Source organism: Triticum aestivum, chromosome 3A (assembly GCF_018294505.1).
Source record: "Triticum aestivum cultivar Chinese Spring chromosome 3A, IWGSC CS RefSeq v2.1, whole genome shotgun sequence".
In the NCBI taxonomy this organism is placed as follows: domain Eukaryota; kingdom Viridiplantae; phylum Streptophyta; class Magnoliopsida; order Poales; family Poaceae; genus Triticum; species Triticum aestivum.
The window spans coordinates 727,194,841-727,219,839 of record NC_057800.1 but is presented as its reverse complement, the minus strand read 5'-3'; the positions used below and the strand labels follow the sequence as shown (position 1 = coordinate 727,219,839).

At 45.9% G+C, this 24,999-nt stretch overlaps 1 protein-coding gene across 1 annotated transcript in view; it reads right to left on the bottom strand.

Annotated features, from left to right (window-relative positions):
• The window catches only part of LOC123063534 (polyubiquitin-C), a 74,637-nt gene extending 68,552 nt beyond the window's left edge, over positions 1-6,085 (bottom strand). The window contains exons 1-2 of the mRNA XM_044487343.1: positions 5,587-6,085; positions 3,669-4,125 (exon numbers count right to left, since the gene is read on the bottom strand). Of these exons, the coding sequence (XP_044343278.1) occupies positions 3,669-4,125; positions 5,587-6,052 (923 nt within the window). The 5' untranslated portion in view covers positions 6,053-6,085. The remainder of the gene's footprint in view (positions 1-3,668; positions 4,126-5,586) is intronic.
• Between the last annotated feature and the right edge of the window lie 18,914 nt (positions 6,086-24,999).

Here is a 24,999-nt window from a genome sequence, read left to right as displayed (position 1 = left end):
CTGCGACAAATATTTGGGGTGAGGTTCGGCCCTTTAACTGGGAAATGTTCGGGTTGTATCTGCAGCGTTACCGGCATACAACGAGGATCTACTTGGTTCCATCAGCTGCTCCTGATCAGATCGAAGCCCCTCTCACCAGCGATATGTACCCAATTGCCTCTGTTGTGGGAACCAGACACCACGCGGTAAATGCCTTGGTTCTCATTTGTTAAGTCTTTTGTTAATCTAGACATATTCGCTTGGTTGTCTATTCGTGGTGTCTATCATACAACGAGGATATAATTGGTTAACTCTTTGTGTACAGGGTGACTTGACACTACAGGCGCGAGAGGAGGTTTCCTCTTTAATGCGGCGCTTTCAGAGGGGAGAAACTATCCCACCGCGAGAGGGCGTCTCATGGTTGAGGCGTCTTGATGACAAGCTACGCGGGATTTACGCAGCTGTTACGTGTAGACGGACTTCGGATGTTGCACTTCCTCCTCCAGCACATCGTCCGCCACGTCCCTCTGTACAACATTCAGAACCACGACCCTCTGTGCACCGTTCAGAACCACGACCCTCTGTGCACCATGCAGAACCTCATCCTTCATAGCCAGGGAGATCTTCCTGGCATGAGCCACCTTCTTCACAGCCAGGGAGCTCTTCCTGGCATGAGCCACCTCCTTCACAGCCAGGGAGCTCTTCCTGGCATGAGCCACCTCCTTCATAGCCAGGGAGCTCTTCCTGGCATGAGCCACCTCCTTCACAGCCAGGGAGCTCTTACTGGCATGAGCCACCTCCTTCACAGCTAGGGAGCGTTTACTGGCATCAGCAGATGAATCTAGGTAACACTACTCACTACATTCTTTTGAACAGTGTAGTAATCGTTCTTGCATTCTCAGCAGTCACTGATGCTTACTGGTGGTGCTTCGTTCATGCATTTGTATCAATTTTTACTTTACCGCAGGCGGCAACCAGTCGCAACCGTTCATGCATTCAGAGCAGTCACCGATCCTTAGTGGTGGTGCTTCGTACTTTGAGGGCGACCGCGAGGATGATGACCAAGCTACAAACATTTATGGCTTCTCGCAGACAGTGTTTCACACTCCACCACCACCACCGATGCAGGAGACACAGACCGTGACAGATGAGGTTAACTATGGTCGTGGTTATCGCGAGCCTCGTCCACCGCCTCAGCGCTTATCGCCTTCCGGTCCTCGCCCGAGGAAGACCCAGACTCGTCGTCGTCCCCCGCAGTGATATGCTTATCTATCTATGTATGACTCATTATCTATGTTAGTTTCAGACTATTCGCAGCTGTGTGTCAGTATTTATGTATGAGACATACTTCATGTATGTGTTACTATCGCACTTGCTTCTATGTGATCAGGAGACATATATTGTTTTATGTATGCGAGAGACATATTACTATTAATTCGCATTCTTATTCCAGTTACATTTCCAAATAGACTACAACCGATAATTAAGATACAAGTACATCTGAATTAAACGGTGCGGCTGAACTTGTGCAATACATCTTACATACTACAAAATGAAATTCAGATAGAACATAATGTCCTACAATAATACAATACAAACTAATAATGCAAATATATCTGAATGAAACGGTACAACTGGAATACATCTTACATACTACATGAAGTCATCATCGTTATCCTCCGTTGATGCAGCCCTCTTGCCCTTCGACGATGCGCTCCTCTTGCCCTTTGTCGATGCAGAACTCTTGCCCTTGGTCGATACAGAACTCTTGCCCTTCGAGGATGCAGAACTCTTGCCTTTGGACGATGCAGAACTCTTGCCCTTCGATGATGTAGAACCCGGAAGCGGCGACATGAAGATATCATCGTCGTCCTCGCTCTCCTCAGTCCATAAAAATGGATGCTTTTATGCGGTCCTTCTGAAAGTTTCACTCTTCGGCTCCACCACCTTCTTCCACCTTTCATGCAACCTAAGAAGTTCTTTACGTACCTCCTCATAGGTCCTTTCAGGCCACCCAGACCTACGTAATTCGTGAGCCAACTCATTCATTATGGTGTCACTACCGGTGAGTTCGTCCCATGGAACTATCCTATTGTCCATCCTGAAATCGGTAGCTAGACTCAGCAGAGTGCTGCTCATCTCAGAGTGAAAACTACGATCGAATGGATAATGGGACATCTCGACTACACTACACTAGAATGCTTATCCACCTCCGCCTGAAGGGGGTTTTATAGATACAGAGGAGAAAATGGCGGGAAAGAATAACTGCGGTATGGCGGGAAAGGGTTGGCGGGAAAAAAAGGCGGGAAGGGATTGGCGGGAAACGGGTGGCGGAAACATATGGCGGGAAGGGGTTGGCAGGAAACGGGTGGCGAGAAAATACATTTTAGTGGATTGTATGAGCCATGCAACTTCAGCCTACATGAGAGAAAAAAGTACTTTTCGGCCTAAACTTGACCAAAAAGTCTATTTCGGCCAAGACTTGACCAAAAAGTCCTACTTCAGCCTATGTGTGGCCGAAAAGTCATACTTCGGCCAGGAGATGGCCGAAAACCCTACTTCGGCCTAGCTGTGGCCGAAAAGTCCTACTTCGGCCCACAGATGGCCGACGGGCTACTACTTTTGATTTTTAAGCAAATTATGGTATAGTTTCTGAAAATGCTATAAAATATATCATAGTTTTGAAAAAAAATCTAAATAATCAACCGTACATAGTACAGAAACCGCGCAAAATGTCTAAGCAGTACTCTCAATATCTTCTTCTTTAGCCTGCGTTCACCTGCCAGCCCGATCCCTAAACCCTGCATATCCCTCTAAAAACTAACGAGTGAGCATTCATGGCCCAACCATCGGCGGCGGCCCACTTGCCTCGGCAACTCCATGGCCCTTAGCCTCGCCTCCTCCTATAAATTCCCCATCACTGGCCCCAAAACCCTAAACGTTGCCCCCCAAATCCTCAATGCTACGCCGCGCACCATGATCCGCAACAAGGCCAATGCTCCATGGTAGCTAAGGGGGATCGATTCAGCCAATGCCTCCTTGTCCTCCTCCGCCGCTCCTGCGCCACGCCCCGTCACAGTCCTCCTCCGTCGTCCTCCTCATTCCTCCTCCTCCAACGGTGAGGACGACTTGATGTCCAACTCTTATTTGCAGTCCCAAATCCTACTCGATCTGACATTCATGTGGTTCACAGTATGAGATAATAAATCTTGTTAAAAACATGTAACCAGAAATATATGAAAACATGGTAACAGAAATTCACCGCACTTGGTATGAAGAAATGACAGAAATGAGTAAAGAAAGGAGGCTATTTGTCGCTCAACTGCATATAGACTGTATTCTCAATCAATTGACGTCAGTACAGACCCAGGGACTATTACTAGTAGTTCCCTTAACAGATGGATGATAAGAACTTCTCAACACATCAACATACTAAATGATATAGTTCGTAGTTCTCTTCTACTGTGAATGAACAATACTGGAGCATATATATACTAACGTTCAGTACTAGAATGATACTCCCTCTGTAAACTAATATAAGAGCGTTTAGATCACTACTTTAGTTATCTAAACACTCTTATATTAGTTTACAGAGGGAGTAGTACTGATAACGCACCACTACAGGAAGGAAAAATAAAACTGGTTGTTGAATGCCAGGCCATGCAGTTCAGCAACCACAAAGGTGGAACACCAAATGAAGGGTAGAGTCGCTGTAAATCTTGTAGTCCGCCAGGGTGCGGTGGTCCTCCAGCTGATTGCCAGCAAAGATGATGCGCTGCTGTCTAGGGGGAACGCCGTTCTTCTCATAGATCTTCACGTTGACACTGTTGATGGTATCCGATTGCCCGACTTGAAGGGTGAGGACCTTCCCTTGCGGCATCTTCACGAATACTTGCATCACAAAAGTTGGACTACATGGGAGGAGGATAAGGAGAAGAGTGGACCCTTTACAAATGTTGTGGTCGGCCAAGGTGAGCTTTTCGTCCTCCAGCTGCTTGTTGGCAAAGATGAGGCACTGCTGGACCTTGGGAAAGCCCCCAATGTCTTCGATCTTGGCCTTCACGTTGTCAATGGTGTCTAGGCTGTCGACTTCGAGAGTGATGGTCCTGCCTTCTAGCGTTTCCGTCACAAAGATTTGCATCTTTTCTTGGACGTCAAGTGGGAAATCATGCTTGATGCCATAATCCACCAATGTACGGTTGTCTTCCAGCTGCACCCCGTCGAAGACAGGGCCATACCGCTCCTGGATCTTTGCCTTGATAGTGTAAAGGGTGTCTGACAAGTGGACCCCCCCCCCCCCGCCCCCCTAGACATATTTCCTGCCCGCGGGATTCTTGACAAAGATGTGCACCTTGGATGGGCTAGAAAACCAAAAATCACCAATTGTTAGACAATATTTAGGCTGTAGAACACACAAAAACGTCAACAATTCCAGCAAGTGCGCTAAAAAGCAGCGTGCGCGAGCAGCCGTCGCTTGCCATATGTTGCATTTTGGACACGAGATGATATTTCAAACATCAAACAAAGACATGGCATAATTTACGGCGGGCGCCGGCGCGACGCCACCCGCCGCCGAGGTCATCCATGGCGGCATGAACAGGCCGCGCGCGATACCGGTGCTTGGAGCAGTAGCGGAGGCGAAGCCAAAGCTCCCCGCACTAGGGTTTGCGGCGGCGGCAGCGGAGGGGTCGTGGGTGTAGGAAGGGGTGAGGGGGTGCCGGCGCAGGCGTCCATCGGGTCAATTCACCAGCGGGGGGGGGGGGGGGGGGGCGAAGGTGGCGCGGTGGAGAATGTGTGGTGCGAGCGCTCAAGTGTGCGGCACCCGGAATCGGACGCACGCTGGTGATTCGGACTGCGCGCTGAACTCTATATGCCGCGCGCGCTTATTGCGCGTCCGCTGAAGCACTAAAATGCACAAATTTGCGACGCGGCGCTTATTCAGTGCGGCTGTTGGAGATGCTCTAAGGCTATGCATTGGCCATGCCCTAAAGAGAGGAGGGGAAAGAGCGAGCTCGGGGCAAGAGCTCCCCATGACTGATGATGAGAGAAACGAGGAGAAAGAGAGATGCGGGTGGAAAGAGACAAAGAATGGGAGGGTCGGGGTGTGGACCCCACACATTGGAAGAGATAAAGAATGGGAGGGCGGGGTGTGGACCCCACACCAAACGTGTGGCCAAGAGTGTCTCTATCCAACCGCACGCGGGGGACCAACAGGAACTTCATTGGTTAACCGGAACGGATCGTTTACCATAGTAAGTTTTGTATCTAAAAGACATGCAATGACTTTACAATAGTAAATCTTGTATCTAAAAGACATGCACTGACTTTACTCGTTAGGATTCCGGCTGCTTCAACTTTTGGCTGTAATGGCAAAAACAAGGATAAACATAGGAATTAACCGCACTGAGTATGTGGAAATGAGTATTGTCGGCAAAACTACATGCAGACTGTATTCTTAAATCAAGTTAATTAGTAATAGATATAAGAACTACTCAGCACATCAACGTACTAGAATTGAGCAATACCAAGGTACTAGAATGATGATAATACACCACTACCGGCAAAATAAAACAGGTTGTTGAATGGCAGGCCATGCAGCTCAGCAACCACATTGGCGGAACACCAAATGAAGGGTATCCTCGCTCTGAATATTGTAGTCTGCCAGGGTGCGGTCGTCATGCAGCTGCTTGCCAGCAAAGACGAGGCGCTGCTGTATAGGGGGAACGCCGTTCTTCTCGTAGATCTTCACCATGATACTGTTGACGGTGTCCGAGCTCCCAGCCTTAAAGGTGAGGATCTTCCCTTGCGGCGTCTTCACGAAGATTGGCATCACAACATCCGGGCTACACGGGAGGAGGATGAGGAAAAGAGTGGACCCTTTACAGATGTTGTGGTCAGCCAAGGTGCACTTGCCGTCCTCCAGCTGTTTGTTGGCAAAGATGAGGCACTGCTGAACCTTGGGGAAGCCCTCAGTGTTTTCGATCTTGGCCTTCACCTTGTCAATGGTGTCTAGGCTGTCCACCTCAAGAGTGATGGTCCTGCCTTCTAGCGTCTCTGTCACGAAGATTTGCATCTTTTCTTGGAGGTCAAGCGTGAAATCATGCTTGATGCCATAATCTGCCAATGTATGGTTGTCTTCCAGCTGCACCCCATCGAAGACGAGGCGGTACTGCTCCTGGATCTTTGCCTTGATGGTGTAAAGGGTGTCTGTCAAGTGGACCCCCCCTGAGACAGATTTTCCTGCCAGCGGGATTCTTGACAAAGATGTGCACTTTGGATGGGCTAGCAAACCAAATCAACAATTGTTAGACAATATTTAGGCTGTAGAACAAAACACAAAAACGTCAACAATTCCATCAGGTAACAATTGGTCGACAATATTTCGGCTGTAGAACAATAAACAATTCCATCAGGTAACAATTGTTCGACAATATTTGGGCTGTAGAACAATAAACAAAAACGTCAACAATTCCATCAGGTAGTACAAGCAAGTGCCTAAATTTTAAAAAACAAACTCCAAGCAAGAAGAGAAATCTACTCTTTAAATACCTTGTTTATACAAAACATGGTATCGCACTAAGCCTAGCATGCAAAGTTCAAGACTTGAGCAACCATAAAAGTATACATGGTATCACTCAGTTCTGTATATTGAAGAGACCAGTTATAAGTATTCATCAAGTGATACTTCTATTCGTTTAACACACTTGTCAAGTGAGACACGTGTTCTTAACCGTGTAGCAGCAAACATCGGCATCTTTCTCTACTCCCCCCCTATACAGCCACTATGGTGTTGTCTTCTCCCCATAGGCATCTCCATCTTCACCTTCCTCAAGGGCGAACACAATCTCACTCCTCACCTCTCTGCCCAAAACTCACTCCACTACAGCTGCATCATCAGTTCATCACCTTCCGGCCCCCCATCACTCCCCATCAGTCTCGCAACTCCGTTATGCACTCCACCATTTTGTCTGACACCAATGTCATGTGCGTGTCCAGCAGATCTCTACCATGTTGCCAATCACCACCAGCGGTGGATGGTGGCATCTTACTATGGACAATCATATAGGACATGTGGCAATTCAACACATGTCCTACTGTATGGTAACAAAGGTGTACCATTAGATTCTTGCGGCAGTGGCAAACAATATTCTTCTCCAAGTATGATGCCTCGCGTTCAGCAAGCTTTGCTACCTAACGTGCCGGGACAAACATCAAGTTTCTCCCGTTTCCTCCTTGTCAATCATCGCACACCCCTACACCTCTATCCCCTTTCATCACAATTGTATTCAAAATATGATGATGCATGTTGTCAGATGTGCATGAAGCGAATTTACATGTGACTAACCAAATCAAAGGAGAAAACCTATTTTGTTGATTATCCTCCACATATAAAAACAAAAGGTACAACTACCAACAAAGACAACTCACTAATCCCACACTTTAAAGGATATGCATGGCCAATATAGCTGGAGAAGAACATTCATGGCGAAGACACCGGCTAGCTCTGTGTGCAGATTTGGAAGCTTTTCAATATTAACAAGTTAATAATATGCATTATTTGATGGAAGGGGTTGGTCTTTCTCTAAGAAATCAACAGATCAAATAAATAAAAACAGGATAAGAAGGAGAAAGCAGACATGTAGAAACCATCTCTGGTTTTAATCCAATCGACCAACTATTGCTTGTTGCTATGACAAATGTTTTTCATTCTGAACAGAAAAGATGAAACTACAGTTCAGTATAACGAAGTAATCTTCTGGCCAAAAACTTACCAACCAATAGACATAAGCTTGTTCCCGTGGATATAACAAGCAATCACAATACATGATTAAAAGGTTTGATTACAACTTGCATTGATTGAAAGGTTGAAGATTAATAAACAATTTATAAGCATCGACTAACACGAAAAACAATTTATAAGCTTGTTCCCGTGGATATCTTCTTTCTGGAAGGAAAAATATTCTTACTTGTATGTTTAGATAGATACTTGTATCATTTTCTTACATTTATTATTGCATCTTATATAGTGCGATGGTTTTGGTATCCGCCCCCGTCGGCCCTCGTCCTGTCTATGATTCGGATTTGGTATGTATATTATCTTTATAACTATTGGTTCATTTATTATTTATGAAAATTATGCCGACCAACGTGACATAGATTTTATTTATCTAGGATGTATGTGAATCGGAAATGCCAACCGACCCTATTGTCGAGAGGTTAAATTTAGTTGAAGAAGAAAACAATTTGTTGAAGGAAAAAATAAAAAAAATTGAGGAGGAGAAGATGATATTGGAGTTGCATGTTGCGGATGTCGTCGATGATCACAAGATCAAGATGGATGCAATGCGCTTGAAGATTAGAAAGATTAGAAAATATGCCATTCATACCGAGGCTTGGTATCATTATGCCGTTGGATCAATTGTTACCTTGGTTGCGATTATGATCGCATTTGTTTTCGCATTGAAATGTTTTACATAGTTTCAATGTATGGTTTAATTAATTAGATGCTCTGGAGAGCTATATGTTGTTAGATGAGAACTATGTATGCACTTTGGTTTTAATGTGATGATGAACTTCTATTAATTTGGACACTTAATTATATATAATGCACGCAGATGAACCGGCAATGGATGTACGGTGACAGACACCCGCGAGTACATTAAGGGCGTGCATGAGTTTCTCGATGCGGCTGAGGCAAATAAGCAGAATGGTTTTATGTGTTGTTCATGCACTGAATGTGGGAATACGAGGTCTTACTCTAACCGGAAAATCCTTCACTCCCACCTGCTTTACAAGGGTTTCATGCCACACTATAATGTTTGGACGAGGCACGGAGAAATAGGGGTTATGATGGAAGACGGCGAAGAAGAAGAGTACGATGACAACTATGTGCCCCCTGAATACGGTGATGCTGCAACGGGGGGAGCTGGTGAAGATCAAGAGGAACCAGACGATGTGCCCAATGATGCTGCCACGGGTGAAGCTGTTGAAGATCAAGAGGAACCAGACGATGTGCCCGATGATGATGATCTCCGCCGGGTCATTGTCGATGCAAGGACGCAATGCATTAGTCAAAAGGAGAAGCTGAAGTTCGATCGCATGTTAGAGGATCACAAAAAAGGGTTATACCCCAATTGCGAAGATGGCAACACAAAGCTCGATACCGTACTGGAATTTCTGCAGTGGAAGGCAGAAAATGCTGTGGCTGACAAAGGATTTGAGAAGCTACTGAAAATATTGAAGAAGAAGCTTCCAAAGGATAACGAATTGCCCGACAGTACATACGCAGCAAAGAAGGTCGTATGCCCTCTAGGATTGGAGGTGGAGAAGATACATGCATGCCCAAATGAGTGCATCCTCTACCGCGGTGCATACAAGGATCTGAACGCATGCCCGGTATGCGGTGCGTTGCGGTATAAGATCAGACGAGATGACCCTGGTGATGTTGACGGCGAGCCCCTCGGGAAGAGGGTTCCTGCGAAGGTGATGTGGTATGCTCCTATAATACCACGGTTGAAACGTCTGTTCAGAAACGAAGAGCATGCCAAGTTGATGCGATGGCACAGTGAGAACCGAAAGAAAGATGGGAAGTTGAGAGCACCCGCTGATGGGTCGCAGTGGAGAAAAATCGAGAGAAAGTACTGGGATGAGTTTGCAAAGGACCCAAGGAATGTGTGGTTTGCTTTAAGCGCGGATGGCATTAATCCTTTCGGGGAGCAGAGCAGCAATCATAGCACCTGGCCCATGACTCTATGTATGTATAACCTTCCTCCTTGGATGTGCATGAAGCGGAAGTTCATTATGATGCCAGTTCTCATCCAAGGCCCTAAGCAACCCGGCAACGAAATTGATGTGTACCTAAGGCCATTAGTTGAAGAACTTTTACAGCTGTGGAATGGAAACGGTGTACGTACGTGGGATGAGCACAGATAGGAGGAATTTAACCTTAAGGCGTTGCTGTTCGTGACCATCAACGATTGGCCCGCTCTCAGTAACCTTTCAGGACAGACAAACAAAGGATACCACGCATGCATGCACTGTTTAGATGACACTGAAAGTATATACCTGGACAAATGCAGGAAGAATGTGTACCTGGGCCATCGTCGATTTCTTCTGACCAACCATCAATGTCGAAAGAAAGGCAAGCATTTCAAAGGCGAGGCAGATCCCCAGAAGAAGCCCGCCATGCGCATCGGTGATCACGTGCTTGCTATGGTCAATGATTTACACTACATAATCTTTCAAAAGAGTCCCGGTGCACTAGCTGTTCTGAATGACGCCGAGGGACACGCACCCATGTGGAAGAAGAAATCTATATTTTGGGACCTACCCTACTGAAAAGACCTAGAGGTCCGCTCCTCAATCGACGTGATGCATGTGACGAAGAACCTTTGCGTGAACCTGCTAGGCTTCTTGGGCGTGTATGGGAAGACAAAAGATACACCTGAGGCACGAGAGGACCTGCAATGTTTGCACGAAAAAGACAGCATGCCTCCGAAGCAGTATAAATGTCCTGCCAGCTACGCTCTTACGAAAGAAGAGAAAGAAATCTTCTTTGAATGCCTGCTCAGTATGAATGTCACGACTGGCTTCTCGTCGAATATAAAGGGAATAATAAATATGCCAGAGAAAAAGTTTCAGAACTTAAAGTCTCATGACTGCCACGTGATTATGATGCAACTGCTTCCGGTTGCATTGAGGGGGCTTCTACCGGAAAACGTCCGATTAGCCATTGTGAAGCTATGTGCATTCCTCAATGCAATCTCTCAGAAGGTGATCAATCCAGAAATCGTACCAAGGCTAAGGAGTGATGTGGCGCAATGTCTTGTCAGTTTCGAGCTGGTGTTCCCACCATCCTTCTTCAATATCATGACGCACGTCCTAGTTCATCTAGTCGACGAGATTGTCATCCTAGGGCCCGTATTTCTACACAATATGTTCCCCTTTGAGAGGTTCATGGGAGTCCTAAAGAAATATGTCTGTAACCGCGCTAGGCCAGAAGGAAGCATCTCCATGGGCCATCAAACAGAGGATGTTATCGGGTTTTGTGTTGACTTCATTCCTGGCCTTAACAAGATAGGTCTCCCTAAATCGCGGTATGAGGGGAGACTGACTGGAAAAGGCACTCTTGGAAGAGGCTCAATAATATGCAGGGACAGATATTCTTGGTCTCAAGCACACTACACAGTTCTACAGAACTCTACCTTGGTGACCCCGTATGTCGATGAACACAAGAATAGTCTGCGCTCCAAACACCCGGAGCAGTGCGACGATTGGATTACATGTGAACACATCAGGACTTTCAGCAGTTGGTTGGAAACACGTCTTAGAGGTGACAACACTGTTTGTGATGAGTTGTACTTGTTGTCCAGGGGACCATCTTTGACTGTATTGACTTACAAAGGATACGAGATAAATGAGAATACATTTTACACGATCGCCCAAGATCAAAAGAGCACCAACCAAAACAGCGGTGTCCGCTTTGATGCAGCAACCGAGAGCGGAAAGGACACATATTATGGTTACATAGTGGACATATGGGAACTTGACTACGGACCTGATTTTAAGGTCCGTTTGTTTAAGTGTAAATGGGTCAATCTGTTAGGCGGCGTGGTATAGGTAGACCCACAGTACGGAATGACAACAGTGGATCTGAAAAATCTTGGGTACACTGACGAACCGTTCATCCTAGCCAATGATGTGGCACAGGTTATCTATGTGAAGGACATGTCTACCAAACCGAGAAAAAGAAAAGATAAGGAAGCGAATACATCATACGATGAGCCAAAGCGCCACATAGTTCTTTCAGGAAAAAGGGACATCCTGGGAGTGGACGGCAAGACAGACATGTCTGAAGATTATGAAAAGTTTCATGAAATTCCTCCCTTCAATGTCAAGGCTGACCCAAGCATCCTGATAAACAATGAAGATTATTCATGGTTACGGCGCAATAAGCAAATGACACAAGCGAAGAAAAAGTGAAGACTTTCTCCCGCGACTATTATGATGATACCATGCCAAATTTGTAACAGACGAACATGCTACCATTGTCCGTTTTATACATGCACATGCTATGTGGGTGAAATTATGATACCATGCGAACTTTCAACCTCTTCAGAGTTCATTTTGAAATGCTTTCCAATTTCAGAGTCATTTAGCTCAAATAATGAATTAATAGCAAACAGAATGAACTACAAAACTTTTATGAAAATAAAAACAATTAATTAAAATATTATGTTATGATCAACTAAAATAAAACTATAATATTCTTCAATAGCAAAAAGAATATAATTTTTGTGACCTAAAATCAAACTATAAGTATTAATTGTAAGTATAAATAAAAAATAAATAGCAAAGAAGAAAAAAATTCTATTTTTATAGTAAAGTTATTCATAAACTAGTGATTCACACAAATTTTATAAAATTCAAATTTAAACTATTCAAAATTTTAAAACTAATGGCACTAACAGAAAGTTTATAATTTTTGTGACCTAAAATAAAAAAGAAATCACTAAAAAACTATAAGTATTTAGTTGTAAGTATAAATAAAAAATAAATAGAAAAAAATTTCTATTTTTATAGTAAAGTTATTCATAAACTAGTGATTCACACAAATTTTTAAAAATACAAATTTAAACTATTCAAAATTTAAAACTAATGGCACTAACAGAAAGTTTATAATTTTTGTGACCTAAAAGCAAAAAGAAATCACTCAAAAAATGTAAGTATTTAGTTTTAAGTAGAAATAAAAAAATAAAAAACCAAAAAAATGTAGAAATAAAAAAAACCAAAAAAATGCCACCTACTGGGCCTCCACGGCCTGAAGACGATTAGAAACCCTACATGGGCCAGGATTCAGGCGCGTAGAGGCCCAATAGGACCACAGGCAGTAACAAGTTTAGGCCCGAAAGCCTGCATTGGAGAGGAGCTCGAATGGGGAGGCACAGCAGCGCTTATAAACAAGTGCCGGCGCCCTTCAGCTAGCGATGTGGGACTAAACTTCAGCTAGCGATGCAGCACAAGGCCATTGGTCCCGGTTGGTGGCACCAACCGGGACTAAATGGGGGCAATGGTCACGGTTGGTGGCACCAACCGTGACCATTGCCCCCATTTAGTCCCGGTTGGTGCCACCAACCGGAACCAATAGCCTTCGCTTCCCGCCCTTTCGGCTGCCGAAAATTGGCCTTTGGTCTTGGTTCGTCACACCAACCGGGACTAAAGGGGGGCATTAGTCCCGGTTTGTGCCACGAACCGGGACCAATGCTCTTGCTATATATACAGTACTTGTCAAAAATTTCATTCAGTTCCTCATTCTCCCCGCCGCCGACGCCGCCCTCTGCCCCGACGCCCTGCTCCTCGTCCTCGTCGCCCACGCACGTCGTCGCAGCCCCCATCGTCGCCCGCGCCCCGCGCCGCCCCGTCGTCGCCCGCGCCGCCCCGACGTCGTCGCCGCCCCCGCCGTTGCCCGAGCCCCGCGCTGCCCCGAGCCCGCCGTCCTCGTCGCCCCTGCCCCGTCGCCGCCAGGCGCTGCCCCGACGCCGCCCGCCGCCCGCCCCCGCCAACGCCGTGGTCGTCGCCGACGCCATCACCGCCGCCGCCGCTGTCGCCCTCGCCGGCCGCCCCTGTTGTGAGCCGCCGCTGTCGAGGCTCTGTTTATATATGCAAAAATTTATACATATATGCAAGTATATATGTATTTTATATATGCAAAAATTTATATATCTAGCTAGGAAGAAGGAAGAAAGGAAGAAGAAGAAAAACTTATATATGAGAAATGTATGTATTTATATATGAGAAATGTATGTATGTATAGATGTATGTATGTGGATACATGAGGGGGGTCGATATACCCCCTCTTCGATAGCATTTTTGTGCATTTTAGGTTAGTGTATATATATGTTGATGTATATATGCAAAAGATAGATTTTTAGAAAAAATACTATTTTTTCTGTTGATGATATGATGATGTTTTTTCATATATGCATTTTTTCATATATGTATTAATTTTTTTAAGTTGTTAGTAGATATCGATTTTAGGTTAGTGCATTTATCACTGATTTTAGGTTAGTTGAGCCTCTTTAGTGCATTTTATGTTTGTTGCATTTTAGGTTAGAGCATTTTATGTTAGTGGAGAGGAAAAAGTAAAATAAGGAAAAGGAAAATAAGTAGAGAAAGAAGGAGAAGAAGAAGGAGAAGACGAGGAGAGGAAGAAAAGGAAGAGGAGAAGAAGAAAGGAACAGAGGAGAAGAAGAAAAAATAGAAAAAATTTCTATTTTTTCTTCTTCTCCTCTATTCCTTTCTTCGTCTCCTCTTTTTTTCTTCTTTTTTTCTTCGATCTTCTCCCCCTCCCAATAGGAAAGTTTTATATAGAAAGTTACAATTTTAGAAAAGTTTTATATATGCAAAAATTACAATTTTAGAAAAAGAAGGATAGGAAAGAAGAAAATAAGAAGAGGAAAGAAAGAAGAAGAGGAGAGGAAAAGAAGAGGAGAAATAAATTCTATTTTCTCTTCTTCTCCACTATTCCTTTCTTCCTTCTCCTCTTCTTTTTCTTCTTTTTTCTTCTTCTTATTTATTTCTCCTCTTTGAGGGGTCGAGGGTCGGGAACTAGGGTAGAGGGTCGAGGGTCGTTAAGGGGTCAAGGGTCGAGGGTTTCAGGGTCGAGGGTTCGAGGGTTCTATAGGTTTGAGGGTCGAGGGTTCCAGCAAGGTCGTCTAGGGTCGAGGGTTCCAGGGTCGTCGAGGGTTCGAGGGGTCGAGGATCACCGAGGGGTCGAGAGAGGTTTCCTAGTGTCAAAGTATTGAACAAATCCATGCCTTCATCATTAGCCGGAAGTAACCAGGGCATGTTGGTACGAAGTTCTGCAAAGTTGTTCTGGAATGGAGTCCCGGATAGAATAATCCGCCTTTTGGTACGAATTTAGCAAAGGCCTTCCAAATAGCGATATTTGGAAGGCTCTTGCTGAACTTTGTACCAAAAAGCGAATTATCCTATCTGGGACTCCGTTCCAGAACAACTTTGAAGAGCTTCGTACCATCATGCACATGTTACTTTCGCCTAATGATGAAGACATGGTTTTGTTGAATCCTTTAACACTAGGCAACCTCCCGACCCCTCGGCGATCCTCTAGAACATGAGAGGAAGAAGAGGGTCGTCTAGGGGTCGAGGGTTCCAGGGTCGTCGAGGGTTCGAGGGGTCGAGGATCGCCGAGGGGTCGAGAGAGGTTTCCTAGTGTCAAAGTATTGAAGAAATCCATGCCTTCATCATTAGCCGGAAGTAACCAGGGCATGTTGGTACGAAGTTCTGCAAAGTTGTTCTGGAATGGAGTCCCGGATAGAATAATCCGCCTTTTGGTACGAATTCAGCAAAGGCCTTCCAAATAGCGATATTCGGAAGGCTCTTTCTGAACTTTGTACCAAAAAGCGAATTATCCTATCTGGGACTCCGTTCCAGAACAACTTTGAAGAGCTTCGTACCATCATGCACATGTTACTTTCGCCTAATGATGAAGACATGGTTTTGTTGAAAACTTTGACACTAGGCAACCTCCCGACCCCTCGGCGATCCTCTCAAACATGAGAGGAAGAAGAGGGTTGTCTAGGGGTCGAGGGTTCCAGGGTCGTCGAGGGTTCGAGGGTTCTTCTCCTCTATTCTTTCTTCTCCTCTTTTTTTTCTTCTTCTTCCTCTTTTTTATCGGGAACGAGGGTCGTCGAGGGACATAGATGTAGTGTCATCGTTGTCGATATATACCCCCTCCCGATAGCTTACTATGATTAGGTAGCTAGTTCTACGTTTGGCACTAATATATCCATCTGTCATGTTTGAATAATAATTGCCATGTTGTAAATATTTGTAGAAACTATGGACACCGCCCTAGACGAAGCAACAAAAGAAGCATTGTTGAGGGACATAATCGTAGAAGGAAGTGATGCCATCTGGTTGTTTCTCAACGAAACCGATGGTCTGGAAGGAGAGGGTGAACAAGCTGGCTACGGTGACCTAATGCCGGTGCAAGAAGAAGAACATGAGGACAACTCCGGTGACCCAATGCCGGTGCAAGAAGGAGACCATGATGAGGGCTCCGGTGACCGAACCGAGTCTGGCCAGGTATATATATTAGTTAAGCCTATGCTGACTAGCTGATTGATGCATTCATTGTTTTGGTATGTACACATATTAATTAAGTCTTTGTTCTTTTTTCTAGCCCTCCGGATCGAGCACAACTTCGGTAAAGAGACGAGGCCCGAAGAAAAAGTTGAGCTCGGATGAAAAGTTTGAGATCATAGCAATCGCGCCCGACGGCCAACCTATTGAACCCCTCCGGACAAAGAGCGCATTTGTTGCTCAGTGCGGGGTTCTGGTTAGGGACAAGATCCCGATAAGCATCCAGCAATGGTTTAAGCCGGCTACAGAAAACCCTGAGGTGTCTTATGTCAATGATATGCAGAAAAATGATCTTTGGACTGAGCTGAAGTTAAATTTCACCCTACCGCCTGAGGATAATTCAGAGAACCCAGTTAAAGAGAAATTAATCAAGTCTTTTGCTCTGAAGAGGATGGCAGAACTATTCAGGAGGTGGAAGAAAGAGCTGAATAAGTTTGTCGAAAATAATGAGACACCAGAATTCAAGGGCAGATATGAGAAGATCAGAGATCACTGGCCCGCATTTGTGGCCCACAAGACATCGGAAAAGAGTCAGAAGATGTCGGCGACAAACAAGCAAAATACTGCGAAGAAGAAGCTTCACCATCGCACGGGGTCAGGTGGCTACCTCGTAGCCCGGCCTAAGTGGTCCAAGACTGAGAATGATCTGGTTCATAAAGGGATCGAACCAGAGACAATTAACTGGCCAGACTGTTGCCGGACTTGGTTCTTCGGGGCTAGCGGAACCTTGGACCCTGTAACAGGGAAGTGCATTTGGACGAACGATCAAATGGACATACCAGTCAGTAAGCTTAAGCAGTATATCGAAGCAGCGCAGGAAGGGACATTCTTTCCAGACAGAGAGAACGACGAGCTCACAATGGCCCTCGGGAATCCTGAGCACCCTGGACGGACACGAGGCACGCCAGGCTCCATTCCGTGGAAGGTTGGGTTTCCGGACGCAGGCGGTTACAAATCCCATGAGAGGAGGAAAAAAGTGCAGCAGACCCAAATGCAGGCGCTGCAAGCAAGGGTAGATGCGATAGAGGAACGAGAAGCAAATCGCAGCAAACATACTGCCAAAGCCTCCCCCGAAGCTACCCCGCCATCTCAGCACAGAAGCAGCGTGGCTTCCACCGAGCTGCTTCAGCCGGAGCATGCCTTGACGGCTCCTGCCAGCTATCCCGTGGATGCTATAACGGAGTCTCAAAATTGCCACCTTATGACGCAATGGATGAATTTGAAGGTCAAGGCGGCTGTTGGCTCTGTTTATCCTACTGAACCCGGCGCAACTTTTCACTGCCGGCCGATTCCAGAAGGATATGCTAGGGTGATGGTGGATGAGATAACAGAGGGATTTGAGGACCTCCAGCTTGACCACCCTACCGATGAAGGGGAGACTCGGCTGGGGTCTGCTCTGAAGACTCCATGCCTATGGCGGAAGGAGCTCATCAACCTTCTGAACTGGACGCCTCCGCCTCCTCCTCCTCCGACAAGTCAGGGCACTCCGCCTCCACCGCCTCCTCCTCCAGCGAGTGACGATCAGGGCCCTCGGCCGGCTCCTTCTCCGGCGCGTGGCGGCACTCCGCCCCCTTCTTCGCCTGTGCCGACGCGCCCGAGCAGCCAGCCTCCTCCTTCTCCGCCTCGTCAGCAAGGGCGGAAGAGACCTGCCGCCGCTCCAGCTGCTCCGGCGCGTCGTAGTCCTTCTCCTCCGCCTCTTAAGCAAGTAAAGAAGACAACCGCTCCGTCTGCTCGGTCGGCGTCTAGCAGTACAACCAGAGGCGGGAGGACATACAGATTCGGTCCTTCTCTGAAGACTCCAGAGAAGTTACCATATGAGAGGACCCTGGAGGAGAACGCCGAGATCGCGCGAGAAGAAGTGAGGAACTTCTTTGAAGGGGTGAAAGCAAAGAAACATCCACCTCCGGAGGAGAAGGTAGATCGGGTGAAAGTGAAGCGCACTCTGGCTGCCCTGACAAAACCACCGAAGTCTGATCCGCTAAAAGGAAACTATGACCGCATTATTGGAAAGGAATTTGCCGAGCGGAGCGGTCAGGAAGTATTGTCAGTGATCAAAGGCTGAAAGAACGACGAGCTGGGAAACAAATTGCCTAGCTCGGCGAACAAGCGAAGCAATCGTGCCCCCCGCTCAAGGTGCCTAGCCACAACGTCGCTAATGATCCGAGGATGGTGCCCGGTTATAGCAATCTTGCAGATTACCTGCCTGCCGAAGTACATTATGAACCCATGGACATCCAGATACAAAGATACGAGTACGGGAAGCCTCTCGTCAAAGATGAAAGATCTCTATCAACGATGATGCGAAGATTGCATGATTGGTACTTGAAAATCTGCAGAGACTCTGGGGGGAGGAGTACTTTGTATGTGAAAGTTAAAAAGGAGCATGACCTCGTTGGAATTGATCTATTGCCGGTTCCATTTGAGGAGTTCTATCAGTTTTTCAATCAATTGGCCCTCGATAAAACAACGGTCGCCTGCTACTGTCTGTAAGTAGTACTACTTCTGTCATTAAGTTTCTCTATATAGCTTAGCTCTTTCATTGCATGTATTTATAATCATCCTCACTATATTATGCAGATTGAAGATCGCCGAATTGAAGAAAAGACAAGTCGGTGATATTGGGTTCATTAACACATATCTCATAGATGCAACTCAGGTTAAACTTCATGCTGCAGCTACCGAGGCCAACTTGCTACGATGGTTCGTAATAAATCAAAACAAAGATATAATACTCTTTCCTTACAACTTCAGGTGAGCGGGGCGGGTACTCTAACAAACAATCTGAAGTACGTAAATAACAACATTCACAATTTTATTTTATTACCATCATTTGTGTTGAGTTTCATTCATTCATATATATATGTATTGACCCCCTTCTTCAAATTAGATGTTTCGGAAGCGGGATGAACTCCTAGCACCAGCTCGCATGCGAGCAATTCAAGAGGAATTGGCGGCATTCTTTCTTGACCACGTGATCCCTGAAGACGGAGAATACTATGTGGACCCTGAGTCCGTATGATTATATTTGTAAGAGATAATTATTGTATATATGTAGCCGGTAGTGTCAGATAGATATACGAGAACTTGTTGTTCGACCAATCTCTCGGAGAAGGAGAGGTGGTCGATATCACTTCTCTCTGTATGCATATATGTTCAAGACGATCTTCTGTTTCCTTCGTTTGCTTACTAGCTAGCCAGCGTGTCTAGTCCTCTCTATACGTATGTATAGTACGTAGCGTCGACCAAGCACAGACATAAGAGAGGTCACTTCTCTCTATTAATTATAGCTAGCTAACACAATATATGAAACACCTAAATTAACCCCCCAAAACCCCCAACCCCCCTCCCTTTCAAAAAAACAAAAACCCCAGCCACAGAAATGCTGATGCGTGGATGCCTATTGGTCCCGGTTGGTGCCACCAACCGGGACCAAAGGGTCTCCTGACTGGGCTCTGCGCACTGCCCACGTGGAGGCCCATCAGTCCCGGTTCTGGATTGAACCGGGACTAAAGGGTCGGGGCATTAGTACCGATACTTTAGTCCCGGTTCAGGAACCGAAACTAAAGGCCCTTACGAACCGGGACTATAGGCCCTTTTTCTACCACTGCAAGGACACTAGCCTAAATATGAGGCAAAAGAAGAAGAGGAAGGCGGCAGCAAACTTAGCCGCGGTGTCATTGCCGTCTCTCTTCCAAAAGTGGAGCGAGTTGGGGCCAGATGTCCGGAAGAGACCAGGGCCGGACGGGGCTGCTGAGAAGATGACACTACTAGGGAAAAGCCTATACACAGAATTTTACCAGTAGCGCTATACAAAATCAAGCGCTGCTGCTACTTAGTAGCAGCGCGCGTAAATAAACCGCGCTACTGCTATGACTTTAATTAGCAGTAGCGCGTACTAGCGAAAAGCGCTGCTGCTATGTTTGAACTGGGCGCACATGGCTAGCCCAACCTAGCAGTAGCGTGTATAATGGCCCAGCGCTACTGCTAATCTCCTTAGCTGCAGCGTGTATTCCAGAACGCGCTGTAGCTAACGTAGCAGTAGCGCCCTTTCTGGAACACGCTGCTGGTACTTCTGACTTAACCACGTGGTTCGTCCTTCCTCGGCCACTTCATCCTCCAAATCAACTCCACGCTCGCCGCCGCCGTCGCCCCTCGGCCGCCGCACGCTCTCCCCACGCCGCCACCGACCCCAGATTCAACGCCAGCCCCGCCCCCGACCTCAACGCCGCCCGGGACGCCGCCCCTGACCCCGACCTCAACGCCGCCCCGGACGCCGCTCCTGCCCCCCCCCCCGACCTCAACGCCGCCCCAGAGCCCCGACCACGACCTCGACGCCGCCTGCCCCTCCCTCGTCACAGGCACCCGAGGTGAGCACGCCTACTCCTCCCTCTCCCCTACCTCTGCCTAGGGTTTGTACCTCCATCAAATTAGTTAGGGTTTCTACCACTTTCCACCCCTATAGGTTCATCAAATTAGATGGTAATTAGGGCAGTAGTTCTTAGGTACTAATTAGTTAGTAAGAACTAGGTACTAATTAGGTACTAGAATATTTTTATTTATCATAAGTTTATTTTTAGTAAGAACTAGTTGAGTTAATAGAACTAGTTAGTAAGAACTTGTTGCTATTTTTTTAGTTAAAGCAGTTTTCCCGCATCGACATGGACGATGCCTATCCTGCATCCTCGTCGTCGAGTCGGCGGAGGACGACACCTGCTTGACCAGATGGGCCATGTCCGGGACTGGGCACCGCCGGGGTGGTACTGGGAGGCGCTACCTACCGGGGGGCGCAGGTTGGTGAGGAGCCAGCCTGTCGTTGACCCGAACCTTCTTTGGTGGCGGTTGCGTGGGCCAGTAATGGTCCAGAGGCTCGAGGACTCCGCGGAGGTGGTGCGTCACCGTGTCAGTGAGGAGGACGCGCACGTCCGTCGCTACTTGTTTGCGTTGGAGCACAGGTTCTCCAATACCTGGCAGGTTCTCCAGAGATCTCACTGGAGCTATGATCCCGTGATGGTTCCTTCTCTGTGGGTGTCCACCGCCCGCGCCGATACCCATCGTGTGCTAGGGTTTTAGTTGTACTAGTGATTTTATATGTATGACACTATTCGGGATGTATTTGTGATAATATTCGACGATATACGGACGCATGAGATGATTTACTTTTGCTTATCGAAATCATGCTAATTTGAGTCTTATAAGATATTTTAAAATGTATATCTTGTGTTGCTCAATATCCAAATGGCCGGTCATGTTTGCAGGTTACACCTCCGAGTGGCCTATGCTTTGCCGGAGTGTTGATTCATTTCCGTTTCGGCAAATTTCAGGCGCTCGATATATCCTATTTTAGCAAAGGTCATGCCGGATTTTTCCGTGAATTTTGACATGACTTTTGCCAGAATATGTAGGAAATATCGAGTGCCCCGGATTTGTGTGTTGAGTATCCTGGTAGTTGTCTTTTATCGATTTTCAATTAATGTTTTAACTATGAACATAGAAAATGTCTGACGACAAAAAGGATTTCGGTATTTGCAAATACTGCGAAGACGAGCGCGGCCTGTGCGACGGAATCTTCCTAGATGATGATAGGCGCTTCAGCATCAAGCTGGACGAGAACTTCGAAGTGGATACAGTAAGTCACAACGACAAGTCTTTTTTCGTAATTAAGCATGACATCTGCTTCATTTGCTTCAACTTATATTTTTTTTACTATTCTACTAGCGTATCCTCTGCCATGCAAGAGTTGTTGTATTGGATACGATAGGTCTCAGTCATACTATGGAGGTAAAGAAAGTTTATTTGAAGACCGAGCATGGTTATATTTTCCACGCAAAATTATACAATTCAGACGACTACACCTATTTTGGATGCAAAACATGGTGAGCACTATGCAAGACTTATGCATTTGAGCCTGATATGGTTATCACCTTTGATATTCGTTCGAAAGATGATATTGAAGGTAATACCGACATCTTGGTCGATGTGCAGACGCCTCCAGTTACACCAAAATGTAAGTTTCTCAACCATATTTATGTCTTTGATATTGTTTATTCAAAAATAGTTGACAACTAATTTGTATTGTCAGCTTATTTCGGTGCAAGCAAACATGTCCAGCACTTGGTAGACAGGACCTACTACTGTTCCGGGGCTGAACTAAACTGCGAGGAGCTAAGTCATTATGTTTCATGGCTTGAGGATCTTGATACCGTCAAGACAAATTTTCTTTCTCGACTTAGAAATCTTAGTACTGAAAACGTGCGACCAATAGTATTCGTCATGAACTATGGTCACATCTATTTAGGAAGGATGGTAAGATTTTTACTATTTGTCCTCAGTGCATCTTTTCCATACATTATTTGTGAAGCTAAAATTCATTACTAAGTATGTGACCATACGATGTTCTTCAACAGGGACTCCCGATGAATGTTGTGCCTTATGGGATCGAGACTAAAGGTACCATGAATATTATTAGCTTACGGCCAAAATATCCTACATGTTACTTTAGTGCATTCAAGATCAGCGATGAATGCTTAATAATGCAAGACTGGACCAGATATGTGATGTGGGAGCGCAGACAAGTACTAGGGGGCAGCAAACAGATGTGCTACCCAAAATTAGGAGACAGGTTCATCTGCATGCTCCAACTTGATCAAGGAGGAGAGCTACACATATTTTATGTTGTTTTACCTAAGAGAGAGCAGCAGGAGTGATTAGCTAGAAATGAGTTTGAGGATGATGATGTGCTACACTATTACTATGATGATAAAATAGCTAGTGTTGGTGGTAATGACTGATGATTATTATTAGCTAGTGTTAGTGGTGATTAAATAAATATGGTTGGTGCTAATGATTATGATGATGATTAAATAGCTTGTGCTGGTGGATTAGATTCAAGTGGAGGCAACATGTGATGCACATCGAAAGTACTACTAGTCCAAACTAGATCAAGTTTGGATTAGTAGTATACTTTTGACATGCACCACATATTGCCTCCACTTGAACCTAATCCATCTTCATTTAACACACTGTTATGGACATGATGATGTAACCTCATAACTGGTATTGTACCAATATTTGTACGATAGCGCATAAATACACTAAAAATAAAAAAATAGAAAAATAGAAAAACAATACTAGTAGCGATGGAAAGAAAACACGCTACCAGTAGTTACATTAGCAGCAGCGTGGGAGTAAACAAGCGCTGCAGCTATTTGTCCTAGCAGTAGCGCGTGCGGCACGCGTTACTGCTAAGCAATAGCTGTAGCGCCTTATTAGTAGCGTGCCTACCCGCGCTACTAGTGAGCACAAAACCAGCGCTACTGCTAGGGTTTTCCCTAGTAGTGAAGCCCTTATGCTTAGGCATCCGGAAGATTGGCTTGCCGGTGGAGCCCGGGTTCCTGCTGGTTCTGACCCAAACTTGCTCCTCGTACACTAAAGGTGCTGCCTACTCCCATTATTTTAGCACGTATTTTATTTTAATAAATTATTACTTTGGATTGTACTCCCTCCGTCCCATAATATAAGAGCGTTTTTGACATTATATTATGGGACAGAAGGAGTACTTACTTTTGTGTACACAAATCACATGATCATTCTGGCGTACGCCCTCTCACTCTGGCGTACGATCCTCGTCGCTCAACGTGCCGACTTTGTCGCTCCGCACTTCGCCGCACCAATCTTATCACACAGCAACCTCGCTATACTGGCCTCGTCGCTACGTCGACTTCAAACACAGTCGACCGACTCCAGATGCAACACGACTGATGTCGACTTGGCCATCACTAACTATGTGTTCTCCGCGGCCGACTCCTCCGAGGACTCCGCTTCGTCGTGTCGTCGCTTCACAACTCGAACCACACCACCAACGCACAGGCATGAAACAGCTAAGTCAATTTTCGTGATTAAACTGCATATTTACTTCTTAGCGAGTTTGTTTTTTTGTCACTTCCGAGTGTCACTCGGGAGTTGCTCCCCACCCGCACCCGAGTCAAAATCGATGAAATAAAATTTATTAGTTCCTCAACTATATTATTTTCGTTAATTTATGACCGGTCTATCTTTGAGCGTTGCAGTACAGTAGTACACTCGGGGGCTACTCCACACGGGAGGGCATTACCTGCGAGAGTTGCCGCTCATTCGAAATTGCATTTACTTTTTTGTTTGGTTTTCTATCTTTTTTGCAAGACGTCTAAATAAATACGCTCGATACCTAACGCCCACTCTTCATCTCCAAAACCGGTCGCAACCTGATTGTCTGGTCACGAAGAGCACAAGCTAATGGTCTGCCAACTCACGAAAAAGCTTCCCGCCTAAATATATTTCAAAAAGGAGTTTTTACATGCGAGTTATGGGGCATGAGAAGACATGTAATCACGCCACAACCCGGCGTGATCCCTCACAATACCAAGCTTCAACCTATGGGACGAAAGGGTGAGGTCCAACTTTTGTTTTAATAGCCATTGTGAAGTTATGGCACCCACTGCGCGCCGACGTGCTAACTTGACTCTCTGAGGTCATACCCGGGCTACATCATCTCTTATCTCCTTGAGACATCACCCAGGGGCTGCATCGAAGCAATTTAAATTAATTAAACATGCATAGTAATGTTTACTCGACATCGCAAGCACTTGGTGAGATGTAGTAGAAAATTTTACTATGTTCTCTTTGCCTAACAACCATTGTCCAACGGAAGTCCTAGGAATATCACCGAGATCCTCCATCAGACTCACACAGTCTGTTAGAGGCTCGGGGACTACACCCACTAGGTGCACTGATCGGACTTCCAGTGGCCATGAAGAATTTGAACCTTTGGCAGACTTATACAGTCTGACAGAGGCTCGAAGACTACACGCATTGGATGCA